We start from the raw sequence: 24,355 nt of genomic DNA on the forward strand, positions 1-24,355 counted from the left end.
GTTTTGTTTGGAACACAACCCTGCATCTCCATCTTTACACAATTACTGTTGTTTACGCAATCCAAAAACAGTCCATTATAAATTGCAATCTGATTCATGTGGGCATAAAGCCCACATGAAAGCGTGTACGATTAAAGCTTGTACTATTGCCAACATGACTAGCTAAATTATAAAATATATCTTACAGTGTTAGGCTTTCACAAAGAAATTCAGAGAAACAGATCATTTTGGTGCGCATAGAATGGAGTCGTGCGCATTCAGATGATTGGTCCACAGCAAATTTTCTTCACAATGCAACAAAGATAGGCTCATTCTGTTGAGGACAGCCCAATGCTATGTCATCTTGTAACCTTACATCAAACATAGTGATCATAAACGTTGACACTGTATATAACATTTGTTTTATATAGAAATGAGAAGTGCGCGTTCGGATTCACAGGGGTTTGGCTTGTTTGTATGACACAGCAGTATTTATTATAATCCTCATCTTTTCAAAATACATAGTGATCGTAATTTACAGCAATTCCCACAGGAAACCAAAAACTTGCAAACTTCTTGTCGCATGCAGTGTTCAAGTTCAGAACAGCGGTCAGTCAAAACCCATACAGCGCTGGAAAGCGCAGAGCCAGAACTCTGAAGTCATGTGTAGTATGTTACTTTGCAGGGAAGGTAAATCTTTGAGAATCATACCTGACACTTATATAGGTTCACAGAGTATTGGCTGGTCCTCACTGACTGGAAGCAGCTGTTGAGGTTTTCCTTGGAAAAACCAAAACCATTACATAATGGCATAGTTTATTTGGCGCTGGCCATCACAAGTCATTATTTGGGGGTTTGCGTTTAAAATGCAGGATTATTGAATGCCACTTGGTAGGTTAACGAAACAAATAGTGTTGCAAATCCTTTGAGTGGAAATCCTGATCAGTTTACACATGCCCATTCCATGTTTTACTTCATGCTCATCAGGTTGAGTAATTGCCTGAAAATCAAACAGGAATACCAGCTCTCCAAAGACAAATGAAGTACGCCATTACTCTGTGTGAAGCTGACTCACTGGTTTTTATTTTAAACAATTACCTTTAGCAGAAGTATAATGTTAAATCTCTATTTGACAAAACACCTTTACAGAGGAACTAATTAGCTAAACAATGTGTACCATCACACAAAAATGTTTTTGTTGAGATTCGTAATATAATAACACTATCAATGCAATTTTGTTTATTTGTATAAAAGTAGCTGAATACAATTGTAAATACAAGTTGAAACATGTACCATAGAAATCTCAAATAGGTCTGGTGTAAATTCTCATTATGTGGTGCAGACATAACATGGTTCCATTATAGCTAATGAGCACCAGGCCTCATTATGCAACACAGTTACAGGGTCAAGGTTAAGACAAACTCGGCAAAAAAAGAAACGTCCTCTCACTGTCAACTGCGTTTATTTTCAGCAAACTTATCACGTGTAAATATTTATATGAACATAAGATTAAACAACCGACAAACTGAACAAGTTCCATAGACATGTGAATAAGATGGGGGGGCTAGGGTCAGTTTGTTATATCTGGAGTACTTCTCCTGTCCTATTCGGTGTCCTGTGTGAATCTAAGTGTGCATTCTCTAATTCTCTCCTTCTTTCTTTCTCTCTCTCGGAGGACCTGAGCCCTAGGACCATGCCCCAGGACTACCTGACATGATGGCTCCTTGCTGTCCCCAGTCCACCTGACTGTGCTGCTGCTCCAGTTTCAACTGTTCTGCCTTGTTATTATTCGACCATGCTGGTCATTTATGAACATTTGAACATCTTGGCCATGTTCTGTTATAATCTCCACCCGGCACAGCCAGAAGAGGACTGGCCACCCCACATAGCCTGGTTTCTCTCTAGGTTTCTTCCTAGGTTTTGGCCTTTCTAGGGAGTTTTTCCTAGCCACCGTGCTTCTACACCTGCATTGCTTGCTGTTTGGGGTTTTAGGCTGGGTTTCTGTACAGCACTTTGAGATATCAGCTGATGTACGAAGGGCTATATAAATAAAATTTGATTGACTGATTGATAAATTGAATAATGTGTCCATGAACAAAGGGGGTGTCAAAATCAAAAGTCAGTCAGTATCTTGTGTGGCCACCAGCTGCATTAAGTACTGCAGTGCATCTCCTCATGGACTACACCATATTTGGCAGTTCTTGCTGTGAGATGTTACCCCACTCTTCCACCGAGGCACCTGCAAGTTCCCGGACATTTCTGGGGGGGAATGGCCCTAGCCCTCACCCTCCGATCCAACAAGTCCCAAACATGCTCAATGGGATTGAGATCCGGGCTCTTCGCTGGCATTGGCAGAACACTGACATTCCTGTCTTGCAGGAAATCACACACCGAATGAGCAGTATGGCTGTTGGCATTGTCATGCTAGAGGGTCATGTCAGGATGAGCCTGCAGGAAGGGTACCACATGAGGGAGGAGGATGTCTTCCCTGTAACGCACAGCGTTGAGATTGCCTACAATTGTAAAAAGCTCAGTTCGATGATGCTGTGACACCGCCCCAGACCATGATGGACCCTCCACCTCCATCCCGCTCCAGAGTACAGGCCTCGGTGAAACGCTTATTCCTTCGACGATAAACGCGTATCCGACCATCACCCCTGGTGAGACAAAACCGCGACTCATCAGTGAAGAGCACTTTTTTGCCAGTCCTGTCTGGTCCAGCGACGGTGGGTTTGTGCCCATAGGCGACGTTGTTGCCGGTGATGAGGACCTGCCTTACAACAGGCCTACAAGCCCAGTCCAGCCTCTCACAGCCTATTGAGGACAGTCTGAGCACTGATGGAGGGATTGTGCATTCCTGGTTTAATTCGGGCAGTTGTTGTTGCCATCCTGTACCTGTCCCGCAGGTCTGATGTTCGGATGTACCGATCCTGTGCAGGTGTTGTTACACGTGGTCTGCCACTGCGAGGACGATTAGCTGTCTGTCCCATCTCCCTGTAGTGCTGTCTTATGTGTTTCACAGTACGGACATTGCAATTTATTGCCCTGGCTACATCTGCAGTCCTCATGCCTCCTTGCAGCATGCCTAAGGCACGTTCACACAGATGAGTAGGGACCCTGGGAATCTTTCTTTTGGTGTTTTTCCAGAGTCCGTAGAAAGGCCTCTTTAGTGTCCTAAGTTTTCATAACTGGCCTACCGTCTGTAAGCTGTTAGTGTCTTAACGACCGTTCCACAAGTGCATGTTCACTAATTGTTTATGGTTCATTGAACAAGCATGGGAAACAGTGTTTAAACCCTTTACAATGAAGATCTGTGAAGTTATTTGGATTTTAATGAATTCTATTTGAAAGACAGGGTCCTGAAAAAGGAATGTTTCTTTTTTTCTGAGTTTACATTACTAAGTGGACTAAGCAAATGAACAGGCTACATGATCAAACAGTACATTCCATAGGCAACACCAGCGATGCCTCAACAAATAGATACTCAAATGATAGTGCATTTGAAAAGTATTCAGACCCCTTGACTTTTTCCACAGTGTTAAGTTACAACCTTATTCTAAAGTGGATTAATAGTTTTTTTCCACCTCAATCTACGCTCAATACCCCTTTTGGATTCAGGGCTAAACTTGGAACATTGTTATACTCAGAAGTATAGGAACATTAGCTACGAAAGAGAAATTAGTTGTGCCATGATGAAGCTTGGGAGGGACTGAGTGCAGGGAAAACAATCGCATGTGACAGTACTGATAAGGGGAGAAACCGTTGAAGGCTCATATCACTTAGTTCCCTGCTTAGCAAGAATGATGCAACCCTCCCTTGGAAGCCATGTCTGAATTACAGCTGTATCGACCCTTTGGGAAGAATTCAACTTGGCTAAGCTTCTCTAGTGTCCTTGAGTTATTTACTCTGAGAATTAAAACCTAACACCCCATAATGACAAAGCAAAAACTGGTTTGTAGACAATGTTGCAATTTTTTAAAACTGAAATATCACATTTACCTAAATAGTCAGACCCTTTACTCTGTACTTTGTTGAAGCACATTTGGCAGCGATTACAGCCGTGAGTCTTCTTGGCATGACGCTACAAGCTTGGCACACCTGTATTTGGGGAGTTTCTCCCAATCTTCTCTGCCGATCCTCTCAAGCTCTGTCAGATTGGATGGGGAGCGTTGCTGCATATCTATTATCAGGTCTCCAAAGATGTTTGATATGATAACTCCGGGCTCAGGTTGGGCCACTCAAGGACATTCAGAGACACCCCGAAGCCACTCCTGCGTTGTCTTGACTGTGTGCTTAGGGTTGTTAACCTGCTCCAGAGTGCAACAGGACTTCATCAAGGATCTCTGTACTTTGCCTCGATCCTGACTAGTCTCCCAGTCCCTACTGCTGAAAAACATACCCACATCATGCTGCTATCCCGCTTAATCGTAGGGATGGTGTCCGGTTTACTCCAGATGTGATGCTTGGCATTCAGGCCTAAGAGTTCAATCTTGGTTTCTTCAGACCATAGAATCTTGTTTCTCATGGTCAGAGTACTTTAAGTACCTTTTGGCAAACTCCAAGTGGGCTGTCATGTGCCTTTTACTGAGGAGTGGCTTCCTTCTGGCCACTCTACCATAAAGGCCTGATTGGTGGTGTGATGCAGATATGTTTGTCCTTCTGGAAGGTTCTCCCATCGTCACAGAGGAACTTTAGAGCTCTGTCCAAGTGACCATCGGGTTCTTGGTCACCTTCCTGACCAAGGCCCTTCTCCCCCGATTAATCAGTTTGGCCGTGCAGCCAGTTCTAGGAAGAGTCTTGGTGGTTCCAAACTTCTTCCATTAAAGAATGATGGAGGCCACTGTGTTCTTGGTGACCTTCAATGCTGCAGACAGTTTTTGGTACCCTTCCCCAGATCTGTGCCTCAACATTCCTGTCTCGGAGCTCTCCGAACAATTCCTTCGATCTCATGGCTTAGTTTTTGCTCTGACAAGCACCGTCAACTGTGGAAACTTATGTAGACAGGTGTGTGCCTTTTCAAATCATGGCCAATCAATTGAATTTACCACAGGTGGACTCCAATCAAGTTGCAGAAACATCTAAAGGATGATAAATGGAAACAGGATGCACCGGAGCTCAATTTCAAATCTCATAGCAAAATGTCTAAATATTTATGTAAATAAGGTATTTGTATTTTGATAAATACATTTGCAATAATGTCTAAAATATGTCACTTGGTCATTATGGGGTATTGTGTGTAGATTGCTGAACTATTTTTATTTAATCAATTTTAGAATAAGGCTGTAACGTTAACAAAATGTGGAAAAAGGGAAGCTGTCTGAATAATTTCCGAATGCACTGTAACTAGATGTCTTGTGTAAAGTATAATCCAACAGTTTTAGTATTATGATTGTTCTGTAGATGTGTTGAGAAAGTGGTCCTAAGGCTTGTACATTCCATGGAAGGTGACAGGGATGATAACCTCCACCTCAGCCCGTGCAATCTCTGTCAGATCTCTGGCATTGAGGATGAGGAGGTACCCTGGCCTCTGGTCTGCTCCAGGGTTCACCACGATGCTCAACAACACCCCTAGCAGGAGGAAAAGAGAGCAGTATCACAACCACAAAACCAGAAGTGTGCGAGAGAGGCATACCTACATTTGTATTTCAAGTTGTATACTGCCGGTATGTCAGCATTTTACGTCTCACTAAGGTGAATCCCACTGATGGGTTCTGACTTATAAACTTGAAATACGGTTAAATCATCAGGTATCCTATGGAAAGGGCCACAGTCTGGTTTCTAGAACAGAAGTGAATGGTTATCTGTAGGAGGAACGTATATGGTTGCGGTCACTGATAAGGGTGGAGAGCTGTGGATTAGTGAGGAATGGGGCCGAGTTCAGTTCAGGTCCCATTAAGCGAGAAGGAACAGTTTATTACCCACATAACCTAACTTCCTGCCTAGCAATAAATGTGTAATATTTAGAGGGAAGGAGGAAACTTCCCCCATATTGTGGGCTGGAGATAGATACACATATACAGTTGAAGTCGGAAGTTTACATACACTTAGGTTGGCGTCATTAAAACTTGTTTTTCAACCACGCCACATATTTCTTGTTAACAAACTATAGTTTTGGCAAGTCGGTCAGGACATCTACTTTGTGCCTGACAAGTAATTTTTCCAACAATTGTTTACGGACAGATTATTTCACTGCATCACAATTCCAGTGGGTCAGAAGTTTACATACACTAAATTGACTGTGCCTTTCAACAGCTTGGAAAATTCCAGAAAATGATGTCATGGCTTTAGAAGCTTCTGATAGGCTAATTGACATCATTTGAGTCAATTGGAGGTGTACCTGTGGATGTATTTCAAGGCCTACCTTCAAACTCGGTGCCTCTTCGCTTGACATCATAGGAAAATCAAAAGAAATCAGCCAAGACCTTAGAAAAACCATTGTAGACCTTCACAAGTCTGATTCATCCTTGAGAGCAATTTCCAAACACCTGAAGGTACCACGTTCATCTGTACAAACAAAAGTACGCAAGTATAAACACGCAGCCATCATATAAACACGCAGCCATCATACCGCTCAGGAAGGAGACGCGTTCTGTCTCCTAGAGATGAACGTACTTTGGTGCGAAATGTGCAAATCAATCACAACAGCTAAGGACCGTGTGAAGATGCTGGAGGAAACAGGTACAAAAGTATCTATATTCACAGTAAAACAAGTCCTATATCGACATAACCTGAAAGGCCGCTCAGCAAGGAAGAAGACACTGCTCCAAGACACTGCTCCAAAAGCCAGACTACGATTTGCAACTGCACATGGGGACAAAGATTGTACTTTTTGGAGAAATGTCCTCTGGTCTGATGAAACAAAAAAATAACTGTTTGACCATCGTTATGTTTGGAGGAAAAAGGGGGAGGCTTGCAAGCCGAAGAACACCATCCCAACCGTGAAGCACAGCGGTGGCAGCATCATGTTGTGGGGGTGCTGTGCTGCAGGAGGGACTGGTGCACATCACAAAATAGATGGCATTATGAGGAAGTAAAATTGTGGATATATTGAAGCAACATCTCAAGACATCAGTCAGGAAGTTGAAGCTCGGTCGCAAATGGGTCTTCCAAATGGACATTGACCCCAAGCATACTTCCAAAGTTGTGGCAAAATGTCTTAAGGACAACAAAGTCAAGGTATTGGAGTGGCCATCAAAAAGCCCTGACCTCAATCCTACAGAAAATTTGCGGGCAGACCTGGAAAAGCTGACTCAGTTACACTGGCTCTGTCAGGAAGAATGGGCCAAAATTCACCCAACTTATTGTTGGAAGCTTGTGGAAGGCTACCCAAAACGTTTGACCCAAGTTTAAATTGTTTAAGGCAATGCTACCAAATACTAATCGAGTCGTATGTAAACTTCTGACCCACTGGGAATGTGATGAAAGAAATAAAAGCTGAAATAATTCTCTCTCCTATCATTCTGACATTTCACATTCTTAAAATAAAGTGACGATCCTAACTGACCTAAGATGGAATTTTTACTAGGATTAAATGCCAGGAATTGTGAAAACTGAGTTGTTTAAATGTAGTTGGCTAAGGTGTATGTAAACTTCCGACTTCAACTGTATATACACACACACACACTTGTGCTGGTGGGAACATGTCTGTCTGTTCAGCTGCCTGACACATTGGGTGAATAAACTTGGTTTGAGCTTTTATAGTTGTCCGGCAGTTTTTATCCTGTTATTTAGAACCTAACACTGCTTAGGTATGGTAATTCATGCCACCTGATCCAGTTGAAATGTTAGACAACAGATTGTGATATTATAGAGTCGCCTAAAACCCTTCTGTTTACCGTCATCTTCCTCCACAGAGTCTGGGGTCTGCACAAAGATGGGTTCTGAGGGGTACGAATCTGGCTCCTGCCACACCCACGTCTCCTTGGTCTTCACGTTCAGTTTGCAAACCTGGAGCAGGACACAATCAAACTCACTCCCTGAATGACTATCAGCAGGTTAGTTTTAATCATAAACCTAATCAGAGTTGGATAATGTACTACTAGTTCTCGCCTGCGTGCTATACTTACCCTGTCAGGGATGAAGTGGTTCAGACCCAGTCCATAGGCATAGCTGTAGTTCTTCCCAGAGAACTTACTGTAGTTGATCTGAGGGAACTCGAATGCTGCAGTGATAAAGGATTTTCAATGACTGATTCTACCGAATAAGGAAAATCTTACGACTGATGATATGAAAGAACAGATCGTTAGTGGCATCAGATGGTATAAGAATAGGGGAACCATCAAAGTTTAATGAAACACGCTGTGTGTGGGTTACCTTGTCGTGGTCCAGAAAACAGAACCTCAGGCTCCAGCCAGATGGTTCCATCACTGCGCATCACTGCAGTGGCTGTGGTGTACGGAAGGGATATCAGATTCTTCCCCTGTTTCTCCTGCAAGTACAAAAGGGAAAGACTTCACTGATATAGTCCTCTATCCTGAGATGATAACATCAAAGCAGTGATTACTACTTATTTCAGAAATGACAAGAATAAGGGCACAAAGCTTACTCTGTGGACATCTATGGGCAGAACGTATCGCCGGACCTCCGGTTGAGGTGCCCTCATAGCAGCTTTCTTCACTTCCTCCCAGTTCTCCCGCAGGTTGGCCAGATATAGGTAGTTGTAGACAAACTCATGACTGAAACCAAACAAAAGAAAGGGGCACTGGATAACTGTCTGGTACATGTTATTCTCAAGTCATTACAACAACTGGTCAATTACCTACCCTTTCCAAGTGCACAGGTCAACAACGATGAAGCCATCGTCCTCATAGCTGTTGATGTGATGGAAGAGATTGAAGGCAGAGGTCCTGAATTGATGCTCTATGTATTTAGCTGGGTCCTTCATAGCCAGATGGAACCATGTCTATATAAGAAAAATACTATTATCTGGTGATGAAGACATTTGTAATAGTGAGATTGATATATTGGCGCTATATTAATCAAAAGTGAAACGCTAACAGGCTTTGTACACAGTTAGAGAATAGTGGTCTACAAGTTTACTTACACCCATGGTTTCGTTTGACTCAAAGCAATCCATGTAATTTGTGCCCCAGATGCTCCAAGCAGTCAAGAACTTCAGAAGGTTGATCTTTATTGGAGTCTCAACAAAGACAAAGTAGTTTTCTGTCATTCCAAAGCTGATGGACGACACAGAAAAAGCACTGAAATAAATGTAATAAGCACAAATGTTCCAATATAGAATGTGAACTCAATCAACGATGCCACTAACCTATGAACATACGAGGGCTTGAATCTCTCACTGCTGGGTATCTGCACAAGAACCTTGGACTTTGCAATTGGATCTGACTTGTCTGAAAACAAGCATCAGAAAAAGACAAGACCCAATGCACTTAATTTAGGGACATCTCACTTCAAGAAAAACAGTCTCAATGCTGTATGCAGAACTAACCTTTCTGTGCGGGAGGAATTTTGACAATGTTGTAGGCCAATGACATGTTCTTCCCAAAACAGTTCCCAAGGTTGTACACCGTTCCATCACTTTCAATGTGTGGATGAGCCGTCACCCCATTGACCGAGAGGTAATCACACAGGTCCACCTGGAGAAACAGTTTGTGAGACTTCTCCTTTGTGACGTACGACAGTTCTAATGTTCAATCGATCTGATGTTAACCAGGGTAAGCAGCACATACCTTTTTCAGAGTCTCCAGTGTGTCTGGGTCCACTTTGGTGATGTAGTTGGTTTCTGTGCAGGCATAGAAATCCTCACCAACAGGGTACACATTCACTAAGCAATTATCTGTCACCTCAATCCCTTTGAAGTAGGTGAAAAACCTACAAAGACAGAAGAAAATGGTTCATGAAATGAGGAAAGCGTGGATAATTTATGTAATGCCTAATAACTGAATTGTGAGGACATTGTTTTACTTTATCATAAAATTAGAGCAAATCAGACCGTGAGAATATATTTTTGCAGGGGTCTGGGTAGGCTGCTGTTCCAAACTCAGTGATGACCACTCTTTTCTCTGTCATGGCTCGCACATAGGCATCTGTTTTGACAAATCTACAGAGGAAGATAAGGGTTAACTTAACAGTCTAAGCCCTGTAATTTTTGGCCTTACTGCCTTATTAGCCCATCCAAACACATTGAATAACAGTTTCACTACATGGAACAACAGTCCCCCAAAAAAATCCAAAGAAAGTTGGTTCTGAAGTGTCTGTTCTTGATCAGCGATATAAGATCAGGACTTTTTTATTTTTATTTTATTTTTTACATTTAGTGCCTTATTTTTGGCACTAAACAGTCTCCATATATACACTGTACTTCCATTAATATTTTCCCCACAACTGGTGCCGGGGGACCTTCAGACGAGTCTTGTGAGCATCCTAGAGCAAAACAACATGTATGACACGTATCCTAAACTGTTCGGACACTCCAGACAGAAGTTGTCAGATCAGCTGTACCCACTTCAGACAAGTCCCAAGATGCTTGTGGGGGTCATAAAGCAAAACACCATTGTTTGTGAGAGTCCCATTTGTGTACACTACAGACGATTTTGTAAGACGACTCATTTTCGGGATGTCTTATGGTCTGACAAACTCCGCTCTAGCTCGGTCACCTTTCACCGCAGATGCGGAAGTGCGACTGGAGGATGCAGTGGATTGAGACTCGTCCAATGCAAAAAAAACATATAGCTCTAGCTAAAACTGACTTGTGGGTATTTTTTATTATGCCAATTAGATTTGCACGGGTGCGCGGACATCGACTCTGAAGTTGAAATAATACTGTGAAAATGATAATCCCTGTTAGTGTAAGAGTAGGTGGTGGGGAAGAAGGAAAATAAAATAATAAAAACTTGGAATTTCAGCCTGTTTTAGAGGGATGGAGTTTTGGCCTGCCTGGCGACATCACCAGGTGGTAGAAGTTAATTGACCAAGAAAGACTTAAACCTCTGCCAATAACCGTTAGTTTTCAGGATAGATACTGTCTCTCCCTCATTAGGCTCATCCAATTAGGTCCCGCACGCAGACCACTCCCAGACAGTCCTAACAAAAATTCTTGCATGAGAAATTACTTTTTAAATTTAAACAGTAAAAAAAAAACAAGGTACTGAATTGTTAACTAGAAATGATTTGATAGAGATAAAAAAAAACAGCTGCATTGGACATTAAAAACAATTAACATGTAGCTTGGAACATACAGATTGGGAATTGATAGGCCCACTTCTGTTTTAGCTTTCAGAAGCCTTTGAGAGCAGAAGGTCTCTGTGCTTTAGTCACTGTTTTAATTAGAAACAGCCCACGCTGAGGTTGCCCAAAACATTCCAGTCACATTTATTGGCCGAGGGGAACATTTCACAAAACTCCACAATTACTACCAGTGTGTTACTGTAAAATGATTGCATGGCCCCCTCCTCATAATATAGATTTCACCACCGCCAGTGTAAACAAGTTATGCATCATCACTGACGTCAACACGCAGGGGCTTACTTCCGATAGTAGGTCACATGGCCATTCTTTAGGTCAAACTTGTGCATGAGGGCCTGGCCATCAAAAAGGTGGTAGAAAGGTTCAGCCCCCACCTCGAACAGGCCGGGTCCCAGACGCAATAGACTGCCACTCAGCCATTCTGGAATCACACCTGAACACAGCATGAAATTATCCATGTTACCCTGTCGTGTTCAAGCCTCACTCAGCCATGATATAACACCAACCTTCTTGCTTGTAAACCAAAAGGGAGTGGAGTCTAAGACCTGTTCCTCACCTACCTACAACGATAGCAGGAATAGGTTCATTCAATTCTCCACACGTCTCAAATATTTTCTTGTACCCACCAGCCGGATGCTGAATTCTGAAAATGAAACAAAAGTGAAAATAAACATCCATTCACAAAAGCATAGGCTGGTGATCTGACTTTTCTGGCCCAACCTAAAAATCAAAATGAGGTACCTCATTCTGCCCTAAATGTGAAGTTTAACTTCATCAAAACCAAAAACTACAATCTCAGACCAGAAAAAGAAATGTTCAACTGCTTGACAGTAGCATGCAGTAAAATAGTAATGAGAAGGTATAAATACTTTTTTTTATATAACTTAGCACAACACAGTTAATCAACAATTTACATACTCCTGTCAGTTACACAACGCGGAAAGTCTGCAAAAAGTTTGCTTACTCACCAACTTACTATATTCTTGTATTGGAAAGTTATGCGAAGCGAAGAAAAATTTACAAAAAGGAGTTACTCACCGACTAACCATTTTCCTTTAGAGAATAAACAGCTTGTGTGCAGGAAGCCCAGTCTGAAATGCGGAGTGAGCAGCAGCCTTTATAGACAGTTCCATTCCCATGCAGAGCGCCGGGAGTCTGAGAATCTACCCCCAAACCAGAGGTCTCTGAAACAAAAGTTCCTTTGTGTCCAGACCATTCAGTTTCCAGTGAAGTTTAGCCCACCACCACCACCACACAATTCTACCCCAGCAAGGAATTTCTCAGCCTAATTAAGACCAGAACCACATTTGCTCACCTGAAAGCCCCAAAAGGTTACAAAAGGGGCTAAACAACAAACACTTCATTGAAGTGAACAGGAAAATAATGCAGTTCATTATGCAATATCTTTGGTTTCAAATATGTGTCCTACACGTTTTGTCAGGGAAAGACGTTCCTACTCTAGTTAACTAATTTGATGGATTCCAGATGAAAACAAGTTTATATTTAATCAATATTCTCTGTAGGCACCCACACGGAGGGTGTTATGGATGAGTATGATTAACGCCGTCTTCCTTTTCTTCATCCTGATCTAGATGAATGAAGCGGTCAGTTGGTCAGACTTGGGTTGCAATGCACTTGGAATTATAAGAGATTTCTCTGCCACATCCTTCCAGGGATAGTGCAATGATACTGTGGAATTTGTGCATTTTAAAAAGTAAATAGTGATGCAAGGCAGTATTTCTGTCTGAGTAGCAACCATTGCTCTCCCTTCTTGTGCCAGACAGTACAAGGACACAAAGGTAAACAAATATGAAATAAACCACATCCGTCAAAACATTAAGCCAATATATTTGCATGATTAGTAAGGAGAAAACATGTTGTTTTACAGTTGGACATTCTCCTAAGAATGTAGCATAACAGATTCTTGGCAAGGAGATAATACACAAAAGTTAATAACTGTTGTAATTGGCTCTTCCTTTGAGGTAAGGATACAGCCATAGAGGTATTCGGAAAATGCATCAAACGGATTCCAAAAGGTTTATTAAAGACTTCATCGATGGCAAAAAAAATACATAATATGGCAGATATATATATATATTAACAATTGTATTGATTGGTCAAAGCTACCATTCATTTAAAATGACAGAAAATAGTGCAAAACTTTTCTGTATCCGAAATGGCTGAACATAACTTGCCAGGTAAGAAAATAGAGACAAATCCCAAGCCCAAAATATATAATAAAGCAGTTTGAGCTTAACATTAAGAGAATGTTATGGAATTTAAAAAAATACATTAGATGAAAGAACTACAGAAAAGTGCAATGCCAGAAAAAAAGAAAAAAAGTGAAACAGACACAAAATGTTATGAGCACTTCATACAAACCTAATGAACTAGGTAGACAAATCACACTTAGTAACAAATGTAATCCCTAAAACAGCTCAACCGTTTTAAAGTTTGAATACTGTATACTCTGTAGTAGTAGTCGGTAGTGTATGAATGTAGATCAATTGCAACATTGACAGAAAAACACCAAATCTAATCTTGGTTTGCTTTAGTCTCTTATTATACTCCATAAGAAATCAAAGTAACTTAATTGGTGCACTAAAGATAACTACTGCAGTAGTTTCAAAATAACATACACAAAAACACATTACTCAACATAAATATGCATAATTCAACCCTAAAGATATTTTTTACATACTTGCAGTCTAAATTGGGAGGTGATCTCACCTGTATATTCCTCCCACCTTTCATTTAGCTGCAAGAACAAAAATGTACCTTCAGTTTCTAATACTAAAAGCTTGTGGTCTCTTCATACTTATCAGCAATGGTGGCTTGCTCTTCTGGGACAAACTCAGCTTCTACTCATCAAACTCTTCATCAAACTCAGTGGGGGTGTCTGTCAATAACAGCTGGTGTGCGATATCTAATAAAGAAGTCTCAAGGTATTGCACCTTATGATAAGCTGTAGACCACACTGTCTACCAAGAGAGTTCTATACCTATATTATTGATAGCAATATATTTACCACTACAGACTGATGCTGGCACTAAGACAGCACTCAAGCAACTCAATAAGGCCATACATAAGCAAACAAGAAAATGCTCACCCAGAAGCAGCACTCCTAGTAGCATGGGACTTCAATGCTGGCAAATGTAAATCAGTTTTACCAAATTTTTACCAGCATATGCAACCAGAGGGAAAAATAAATAAAAATAATAATAACTAGACCATCTTTACACAGATGCATACAAAGCTCTCCATTTGGCAAATCTGACCATAATTATATCATGCTGATTCCTACTAAAGCAGGAAGTACCAGTGACACGCTCAATACGGAAGTGGTCAGATGACGCGGATGCTACAGGACTGGTTTGCTAAGACTGGAATATGCTCTGGGATTCATCCAATGGCATTGAGGAGTATACGACCTCAGGTCATCGGCTTCATCAATAAGTGCATCGACAACGTCATCCCCAGTGACCATACGTACATACCCCAACCAGAAGTCATGCATTACAAGGAACATCCGCATCGAGCTGAAGACTAGGGCTACCGCTTTCAAGGAGCGGGACACTAATCTGGACGCCTATAAGAAATCCCGCTATTCCATCAAACAAGCAAAGTGTCAATACATGATTAAGATTGAAACCTATTACTCCGGCTCTGACACTCGGATGTGGCAGGGCTTGGAAACTATTACGGACTACAAAGTCCAACTGGCAAGTATCTTCATTGGTATTTTCAACCTCTTCCTGTAATACCTACATGTTTCAAGAAGACCACCATAGTCCCTGTCCCCAAGGAAGCGAAGGTAACCTGCCTAAATGATTTCTGCCTCGTAGAGCGCACGTCAGTAGCCATGAAGTGCTTTGAAAGGCTGGTCATGGCTCACAACAGCATCCTCCCAGACCCACTCTTATTCGCATACCGCCCCAACTGATCCACAGATGACGCAATCTCAAATCGCACGCCACACTGCCCTTTCCCACCTGGACAAAAGGAACACCTATGTGAGAATGCTGTTCACGGACTACAGCTCAGCGTTCAACACCATAATGCCCACGAAGCGCATCACTAAGCTAAGGACCCTGGGACTAAACACCTCCCTCTGCAACTGGATCCTGGGACTTCATGTGCCGCCCCCAGGTGGTACGGGTAGGCAACACCACGTCTGCCAAGCTGATTCCCCCCAGGGGTGTGTACTTGCTCCCCTCCTGTACTCCCTGTTCACCCACAACAGCGTGGCCAAACACGATGCCAACACCATCCTTAAGTTTGCTGACAACATTGGTAGGCCTGATCACCAACAACGATTAGACAGCCTATATCGAGGTGGTCAGAGAACTGGCAGTGTGGTGCCAGGAAAACAACCTCTCCTTCAATATGAGCAAGACAAAGGGAGCTGATCATGGTCTACAGGAAAAGGCGGGCTGAACAGGCCCCCATTAACATGAACGGGGCTGTAGTGGAGCGGGTGGAGAGTTAAGTTCCTTGGTGTCGACATCATCAACGAGCTATCATGGTCCAAGCACACCATGAGTCGTGAAGAGGGCACAACAAAAAAAACTTTGCCCCCTCAGGAGACACAGAAGATCTGGCATGGGTCCCCAGATCCTCAAAAAGTTCTACAGCTGCACCAGACAGCATCCTGACCGGTTGCATCACCGCCTGGTATGTCAACTGCTCAGCATCTGACCATAAGGTGCTACAGAGGGTAGTGCGTACAGCCCAGTACATCACTGGGGCCAAGCTTCCTGACATCCAGGACCTATATAATAGGTGGTGTTAGAGGAAAATCCATAAAATTGTCAGAGACTTCAGTCACAAGTTATAGACTGTTTTCTCTGCTACCGCACCGCAAGCGGTACCGGAGCACCAAGTCTAGGACCAAAAGGCTCCTCAACAGTGTCTACCCCCAAGCCATAAGACTACTGAACAATTAATCAAATTGCCACCTGACTATTTACATTGACACTCCCCCGCCATTTGTTTTGTACACTGCTGCTACTCGCTGTTTATCATCTATGCATAGTCACTTCATCCCTACCTACATGTACAAATGAACTCAACCTGTACCCACACACACTGACGCGGTACCGGTACCCCCTGTAAATAGCCCCGTTATTGTCACTTATTATTTTTTACTTTAGTCTATTTGGTAAATATTTTCTTCTTCTTGAACTACACTGTTGGTTAAGGGCTGGTAAGTAAGCATTTCACAGGAAAGTCTACACTTGTATTCGGCACAAGACAAAGTTTGATTTGCAGACGCAGGCTTACTTTGCTTAGGACTCCGGTACTGTGCATAAGTGGACACCGAAGGCAGAGCAAGGGTCGGCCTAGACAGGTCCAGAGAGCACTGACAGCGCCTTTTCGCTTCCCTTAGTTTTAGGAGCCAAAACGTAGCCACATAAAACTAGCAAGGGACCAGACAAAAACAAAACTTGTGAAGCCAGCAGGACAAACAAGAGTGGCCACATTTCTTGGGGGGCTAAATTGGACACAAGAGTTAGTAATAACACAAGTGACAGCGCAGTCGAGACATCCTCTATTATGAGGCAAATAAACCAGTTGCAGTTTCATGCTGCTTGTATTAGATATGGTCAATCGTATTGTTCAACTGGAGAGTGAAGATATGTCTCAAACAATATCTCATCCAAAATAAGTTGTTTTCCCATTTACAGAGGCGTTTCATAGAGATGGATGAAAATGTAAAACACCATTCACATTACTCATATTAACTAATGTAAACCTGAATCCATTAACCACACCTGAGATGTGTACTGAGATGTGTACTCTAATTTACAAATAACTGCAAATGTTGCTAAAGATGGAGTGCAAATGACATTACGGGTGAATTGACCCTTTGCTAAGTCCCACACTGGACATTGGGGCAACCAATGGCAGCACTCAAATGGGGGGGCACTTGCTACTGTTTATTCCTGAAATGCAGTCTGTTGGAGTATTCTTCCAATCTGAAATTATACTTTTGTTACATGTTTGCTAGCTCTGCTGGTTAGCTAGCCAATGCTAATGCTAGTCAGCCACTCAATATAACTTGTTTTCTCTAAATGCATGTTAACCAGTCAAGTTATGAATACAATTCCCATCTGCTGTCAACATCAGGGTATGACTTGAGCATTATGATGCATTTACATAACACTTCAACATTCTATGGCAGCCATGTTAGCTCCCCATTAACATTACATGGGGAATATTTAAACACAATAATCTGAGTGGTTCGAGCCCTGAATGCTGATGTGCTGACAGCCTTGGTTTATCAGACCGTATAAACTCACCCCATTCCGTACAAATGTGCGCAATCGCAACATTCAAACGAGGCTACACAGAAAACTAATGGGACTGTAGCGACTGTGTTGACTTCAAAATCGGGGGTGTGAACTAGGTTTCTATTCAAGCGCTGATCGACATGGTAATGGTTCTATAGTATTGGAGAAAAGTTGAAAAAGACGAACCCTCCGTTACATCGTGGCGTGTCATAACGTACAGCACGAATAAAGCAACTATTTCTGTCTTACAATCTCTCTCCACCAGGTGTAGCACTTCTCTCATCCTTTAAAAACAAGAAATGGACAGTGACGGGGGTAGTCATTTTTTGCATCATCATTGTATGCGATCATCATGCTCAAAGCCGCTGTTTACTTCGAAGATCACTTTAGCGCCACCCTAAAAACCCGATTCAAATTCGACACAAACCTTCAAATAGGTATGTAATGACACATTATATAAACTCTTTATAGAGTTTTATTTACATTTCAGAGGTGATAAGTTGGACAGAGAGTGAAAAAAAGCAATTTTCCCACACAACATCTCTCCATCACACATTAGTTTCACTTCCCCATCCGCCATTTTTAAAAAGACCCAAAGGGGCTCATTGCCTGCTTGAATTATGCAGAAACGGGCAGTGTTTAGGTCATGTAATTGATTCTGTTGGAAAGGAAAGAAATTGTGCTTTACCGTGGTATTGACATTACAGTTGATCTGGAAGTATTATGTTTTTGGGGCGCTAAAATAAAGGCAATTGTACGGGTTACCACGGGTATGACAAAACATTTGTTGTAGTGTTCTATTTATATTAGTTTATAATAGCAATAAAGGTGCCCTCGTGTTTCCCAGACCAAACAGGAAGTTAGAGTGCATATACTAAGATACCTTTTGACATTTTTGTTGGATTTGGGCTTTGTTGTGACTTTCGGCTGTTCGGCTGGCCTCAACAAAATTGTGTGCCCGAAGTTCGGGAGCCGAAGTCAACGCCCCATCGTCCATGATTGGTCAACTGTAGGGATTATTCAATAATGTAGTCATTCAACGAGAGAAAATAGTGTGCCAACCATCTTAGTTTGATGTAAAATTTCGCAACTAAGATTTACGACAAAAACATAACAATTAATGACCGAATTCTTGAGTTTACCTTAGATTAATTCGGACTATTTTGAGGAAGTGGATACTGCCTACGATGTCTCAAAATGGACAAATAATACTGTTCGTGTTTTTTTTCTATTTTTCAAGCGTTATTTTAAGGGAGTATGCAAACGCTAGGTTCGCATAGCCAACGTCAGCCGAACTGAAACATGCTGATATCTTCAGGCACCTCGGGGTTCGTGGTATTTGACCAATATACCACGGCTAAGGTATCCAGGCACTCAGCGTTGCGAAAGAGCAACCCGTACGCTCTTTGCATTTTGGTACAAATTGAAACGCTGCGTTTGCATTGTGTTCGGTGTGGAGTATACGAAACGTGTGAGTCAAACTGTATGTTTAGACGGCTTGACAGAAATGGTAGCAGAAAGTCAATGTCGAACTTTTGTAGCATACATATCCAGTTGATGCTGGTACTATTTGCGCAATGATACTGTCGGTGTGTTCGAAGCGTCAGCCATGGTATATTGGCCACATACTACTACCCCCGCGCCCCCTTTCTGCATGTTTAGAAATAAAACAATATTCAACATTCTAAAAGAAGGCCTAATTATTCGTAAGGCTCTGTATCGAGAGCTTTACTGCTAATCCTAACATATTGTTGGCTCGGGGTTGTCTGTCTGGCTAAAAATTAAACATAAAAGACAGTGTTATTTTAGTTAACTACTTCCCAGTCAACTTGCAGCATTATTTATTTCACCACATTGTACTGGCTAGCAAGCTAATTTAACGGGCAACTTCGTAACAATAAAATATTACCAGTCTTGTCGCCCTGTAAGGACCAGGAGTGACAAGCGAACTCATAATATTGAAGCTAGAAACGGAAGACAATCAACATGCAAAAACACACATTGTCTTAGTTTGTTGCTAGCAGGGGCCAACTTGACACATTCTCAACGACGCCGAAGACACAGATCGAATAAAGAGTTCACTGGCGTTACACACTATTTTAATGATGTGCCTTGTTCTGGGGGCAGCTGATTGAACATTTGTCACGTGACTATTCATAGGCGGAACAATAAAAGAGTACTGTACAAATTGGTGAAACCTTTGACAAGCAAGACCCATGAGTGATTACGCCAACACGGGCAACAATGTATCAAATCTCCTCAGAGATTATCAAAATGATATATCATGTAGCAGTGAATTCTGAGAACCAGAATTTATAGTGAAACATTGAATGTAGACTGCCACCTGGTGCATGCACTATGACCCTACAACCAACAAAGCAGTACATACAGTAAGCCACTACAAGCTGTTGTTTTGGCTTAGTTTAGTTAATTAATATAGCCTAAACCTACCTACAGTGAGCCAGTACTGTAAACATTAGCATATATAAACTATATGCCTGCAGGAATAACTTATTGAGTGACATGTTACCATTCATGACACATTCAGTAACTGGTAGTTACTGTTCTTTGATGTTTTATTTATTTAACTAGGCAAGTCAGTTAAGAACAAATTCTTATTTCCCCCAGCCAAACCCAGACAACACTGGGCATCCCAATCACAGTCAGATGTGATGCTGCCTGGATTTCAACCAGGTACTGCAGTGACACTGGAATGCAGTGGTGTAGACCACTGCGCCACTCGGGAGCCCAAGTTGGATGTGATTGGCATCCAACTTTGGTACTGAGTTTTTTGTTGTTGTCTAAACTGCCTACAATAAAGCTGCTCAATAAAAGCTGCAGGCTAAATTGTGCAAATGGTCATAAATATTGCATTGGAAATGAAACTCCACTATTGAAAGAAGGAAGAAAATGAGGTGTTAAAGGCCCTGTACAGTCAAACGTGATTTTCCTGTGTTTTATATATATTTCCACACTATGAAGTTGGCATAAGACCTGATTTCAAATGCATGTGTATTTGAGTATCTGTTATTAAAAATATTTTTTTTCTGTCTATTTGAGTATTTTCAATTACACAACCCAAAATCAGTACAGTTATTTGAGGATTTTATTTATTTTTATTAAACCTTATTTTAACTAGGCAAGTCAGTTAAGAACAAATTCTTATTGACAATGACGGCCTACATTTCAATGGTTAATTGTAGAAACCAAATAGTTGATGGAATTGTATTTAATAGGATTTTCAAATACCTGGGTTAAATGCATGGGAATGTATTGGAGTCAGTGTATTACAATTTTTCAAATACTTTCCAAGTGTATTTCCAAATACATGAACATTTTCACCTACTTGTCTTTTCAAATAAAATATATATGAATACTTTCTTCGAAATGTATGTGAAGGTAATTGGGATATAGTATTTGGACCCAGGTCTGGTTGGAATAATTCCTGTGAAATTGTGAAAATGATGATAATGCCCTTTTAGTGTAAAAGCTGTTGGAAAAGACCACCTGAAATTTCAGTTTTAGCCTACTTGGTGACATCACCAGGCAATATAAGTTAATAGACCAATAACAAAGGGAGTTTCAAACCTCTATTCCAATAACAGTTCATTTTCAGGTTACATATCCCTCCCATTAGGCTTGACCAATTAGTCCCCTCACTCAGACCACTCCCAGACAGTGCTAGCAAAATTCTTGCTTGAGAAATTGCTATTTGCTAAGAAGTTATTTTTATTAATTTTGAAAATGTAAATTGAAAACAATCCCAGTAAGGTACTTCATTGTTACCCAGAAATGTTTTGACATTGAGATAAAAATGGCTGTATTGGAACTTCAAGAAATGGGCTTTGGGGAACAGATCTGCTGAGCTGAAAGTGTACTAGTGTGGTTCTCTCTGATCAGATCTTCAGAGGAGGCAGCTTCAGAACTACATACAAGTCCCTCCTGCTGAGTTGTGCAGGACAGGAACCTCTAATACTATCATCTCATCACCGAGGGCCTCCACTATCCAGGGTAACTACCTGGTTCCCGTAGACAAGTCCTCCCTTGTCTAATAGTAATATTATTCTACAACTTAACTCTAGATTCTAATCATATGTTGCAATATTGAATTATGGATGCACCTTTCCTCAGGACATGGGAAAGGTAGTAACACAGCAGGGAACTGTTGTGTGGGAATAACAACTGTAATCGTGTTTATAAAGCCATAGAATGTCTTTACCCCTGTGCAATATCAGGATAACAATAACAATATGTTATTTGGGTATTATGGTAATCATTTGTTGTTGCATAGATCTTCGTGAAACCTTTGAAAAACAATATGTTGAGGGTGGGGAGAGTTTGACAGAAGGGTGGGAAAATAAAGAAAGTCACTCTACTTTGTATAACAAAAGGCTGGGGTGTGTTAAATTACAGTGGGACACAGCTGGATAGCAACACGATGTGTAAATCATCTAATGAGGCCCTCTCCTTTTGTCTCTTTAAAAATGTTTCTGAACTATGCTTCTAACATTTTCTAATTAACTAATAAACCAATGTGTATAGCAATTTTGACTTGTTTTTCTTTCCCTTCTTTTTTGCAGAATAGCACAAAGAAAACAGTGATATTATATAAATGGTTTTCTCTAGGCTCATAACAACCACCTCCTGCAGTACGTTATCCAGTTAGGCATTGCTGTGACACAAAATATGAAATATGAAAGTAAATAAAAGGATAGGTTTAGATTTGCTAATGTCAGTATATGTGCAACCATCTCCACAAGCCACCAAACTCTCTTTAGCAGTGATTTAGATCTGCAGCAGAGCAGTCTACTGCAGTAAGATAGGTATATTTTTAATTTAATTTTACCTTTATTTAACCAGGCAAGTCAGTTAAGAACACATTCTTATTTTCAATGACGGCCTGGGAACAGTGGGTTAACTGCCTGTTCAGGGGCAGAACGACAGATTTGTACCTTGTCAGCTCGGGGGTTTGAACTCGCAACCTTCCGGTTACTAGTCCACTAGGCTACGCTGGCGCCCCAATGACATATATGACATATATGGACATAAGTGAAGGCAGGGGCGAAATTAAGGCGTCCCCATGCTTCCCAGCTGAAACAGTTCCTCCATATATTACGACATTTTGTGACGTTTTTGTTAATATTGAACACAAAAAAACAATTCTGGAGGCAACCCGGAGTTCGGAGCCGAAGTCTACGCACCTTCCTCGTTGATTGGTCAACAGCTGGGATTCTTCAATAAAGTCTTTATTGTCATTCAACGAGAGACGACTCGTTTTCCTGCAAATGAAAAATACTGCACCAAGCATCTTAGTTAAATGTAAAAGATCTCATCGGTAAAAATTAATGACAGATTTCTTGAGTTATCTTAAATTCATTCAGACTATTTTGAGGGTGCGCATACTGGCTACGGCGTCTCAAAATGGACAAACAGTACTATTGCCGCTTTTTCAATTTTTTTAAGCTAAGATCTTTTAAGGGAGTATGGAGCACACTTGTTCGGTTCGGCCAGCCACTTGGCTAGGCGCCAGCCGTACTGAGGCATGCAGACGCCTTTAGTGATTTGGAGGACTCAGGCAGAGGCCAGTCTGAAACCCCCCACCCATGTTTAACACATTCATGGCTACTGAATGAAGAGCTGTTCTGAGCCATCTCTTTTAGGTGAACTATGCAGAATGAAAAGGCTAACTGAATATACTTTAAATGCTCTTTACTAGTAACAACCTTTTCATTACCACACCACTTTCCATAGTTCAGGCAGTAGGAAGCTCTCTTCTCCATTTATATGCAGATGATACAGTCTTAGCTGTTAAATGCTTTACAACAAAGCTTTCTTAGTGTCCAACTAGACTTGGTTTCTTCTATCATAATCACTCCTCCTTCACCCCAGCTGCCAAACTAATCCTGATTCAGATGACCATCCTACCCATGCTAGATTACGGAGACATAATTTATAGATTGGCATATAAGGGTGCTCTCGAGCGGCTAGATGTTCTTTACCATTCGACCATCAGATTTGCCACCAATGCTCCTTATAGGATACATCACTGCACTGTATACTCCTCTGTAAACAGGTAATCTCTGTATAAATTAAATCACATTTTATTGGTCACATACACATGGTTAGCAGATGCTAATGTGAGTGTAGCGAAATGCTTGTGCTTCTAGTTCTGAACGTGCAGTAATATCTAACAAGTAATATAACAATTTCACAACAACTACCTTATACACACAAGTGTAAAGGAATGAATAAGAATATGTACATATAAATATATGGATGAGCAATGGCTGAACCGCATAGGCAAGATGCAGTAGATGGTAAACAGTACAGTATACACATATGAGACGACAAATGTAGGGTATGTAAACATTATATAAAGTGGCATTGTTTAAAGTGACTAGTGATACATTCATTACATCCTATTTTTAATTATTAATGTGGCTAGAGATTGAGTCAGTATGTTGCCAGCAGCCACTCAATGTAAGTGATGGCTGTTTAACAGTCGGATTGCCTTGAGATAGAAGCTGTTTTCAGTCTCCCGGTCCCAGCTTTGATGCACCTGCACTGACCTCACCTTCTGGATGATAGCGGGGTGAACAGGCAGTGGCTCGGGTGGTTGTTGTCCTTGATGAACGTTTTGGCCTTCCTGTGACAGCGGATGGTGTAGGTGTCCTGGAGAGCAGGTAATTTGCCCCCGGTGATGCTTTGTGCAGACCCCACTACCCTCTGGAGAGCCTTACAGTTGTGGGTGTAGCAGTTGCCGTACCAGGCGGTGATACAGCCCAGCAGGATGCTCTCGATTGTGCATCTGGGGGTGGCCCGTCAGAAAGTCCAGGACCCACTTGCATAGGGCGGGGTCAAGACCCAGGGTCTCGAGC

General features: G+C 41.6%; 1 protein-coding gene across 4 annotated transcripts; it reads right to left on the bottom strand.

The window, feature by feature from the left end:
- Positions 1 to 1,040: 1,040 nt before the first annotated feature.
- LOC118359148 (retinal Mueller cells isomerohydrolase) lies at positions 1,041 to 22,892 on the bottom strand. Of its 4 annotated transcripts, none has more exons than XM_035737445.2 (15): positions 22,679 to 22,892; positions 12,231 to 12,368; positions 11,745 to 11,827; positions 11,467 to 11,617; positions 9,932 to 10,039; positions 9,669 to 9,810; positions 9,428 to 9,575; positions 9,248 to 9,329; positions 9,023 to 9,155; positions 8,742 to 8,881; positions 8,525 to 8,654; positions 8,293 to 8,407; positions 8,046 to 8,140; positions 7,815 to 7,926; positions 1,041 to 5,547 (listed from the first exon to the last, which is right to left on the bottom strand). In XM_035737445.2, the coding sequence occupies exons 4-15, from the start codon at positions 11,511 to 11,513 to the stop codon at positions 5,399 to 5,401; spliced, it is 1,401 nt and encodes a 466-aa protein (XP_035593338.1). In that variant the 5' UTR covers positions 11,514 to 11,617; positions 11,745 to 11,827; positions 12,231 to 12,368; positions 22,679 to 22,892; the 3' UTR covers positions 1,041 to 5,398. The 4 variants fall into 4 exon arrangements, with proteins under 4 accessions (XP_035593338.1, XP_035593336.1, XP_035593339.1 ...); XM_035737443.2 differs by having other exon boundaries at positions 12,223 to 12,368; XM_035737446.2 differs by having other exon boundaries at positions 11,741 to 11,827; positions 12,223 to 12,368.
- Positions 22,893 to 24,355: the final 1,463 nt, after the last annotated feature.

The sequence above is a fragment of the Oncorhynchus keta genome, chromosome 26 (genome assembly GCF_023373465.1).
Source record: "Oncorhynchus keta strain PuntledgeMale-10-30-2019 chromosome 26, Oket_V2, whole genome shotgun sequence".
Lineage (NCBI taxonomy): Eukaryota > Metazoa > Chordata > Actinopteri > Salmoniformes > Salmonidae > Oncorhynchus > Oncorhynchus keta.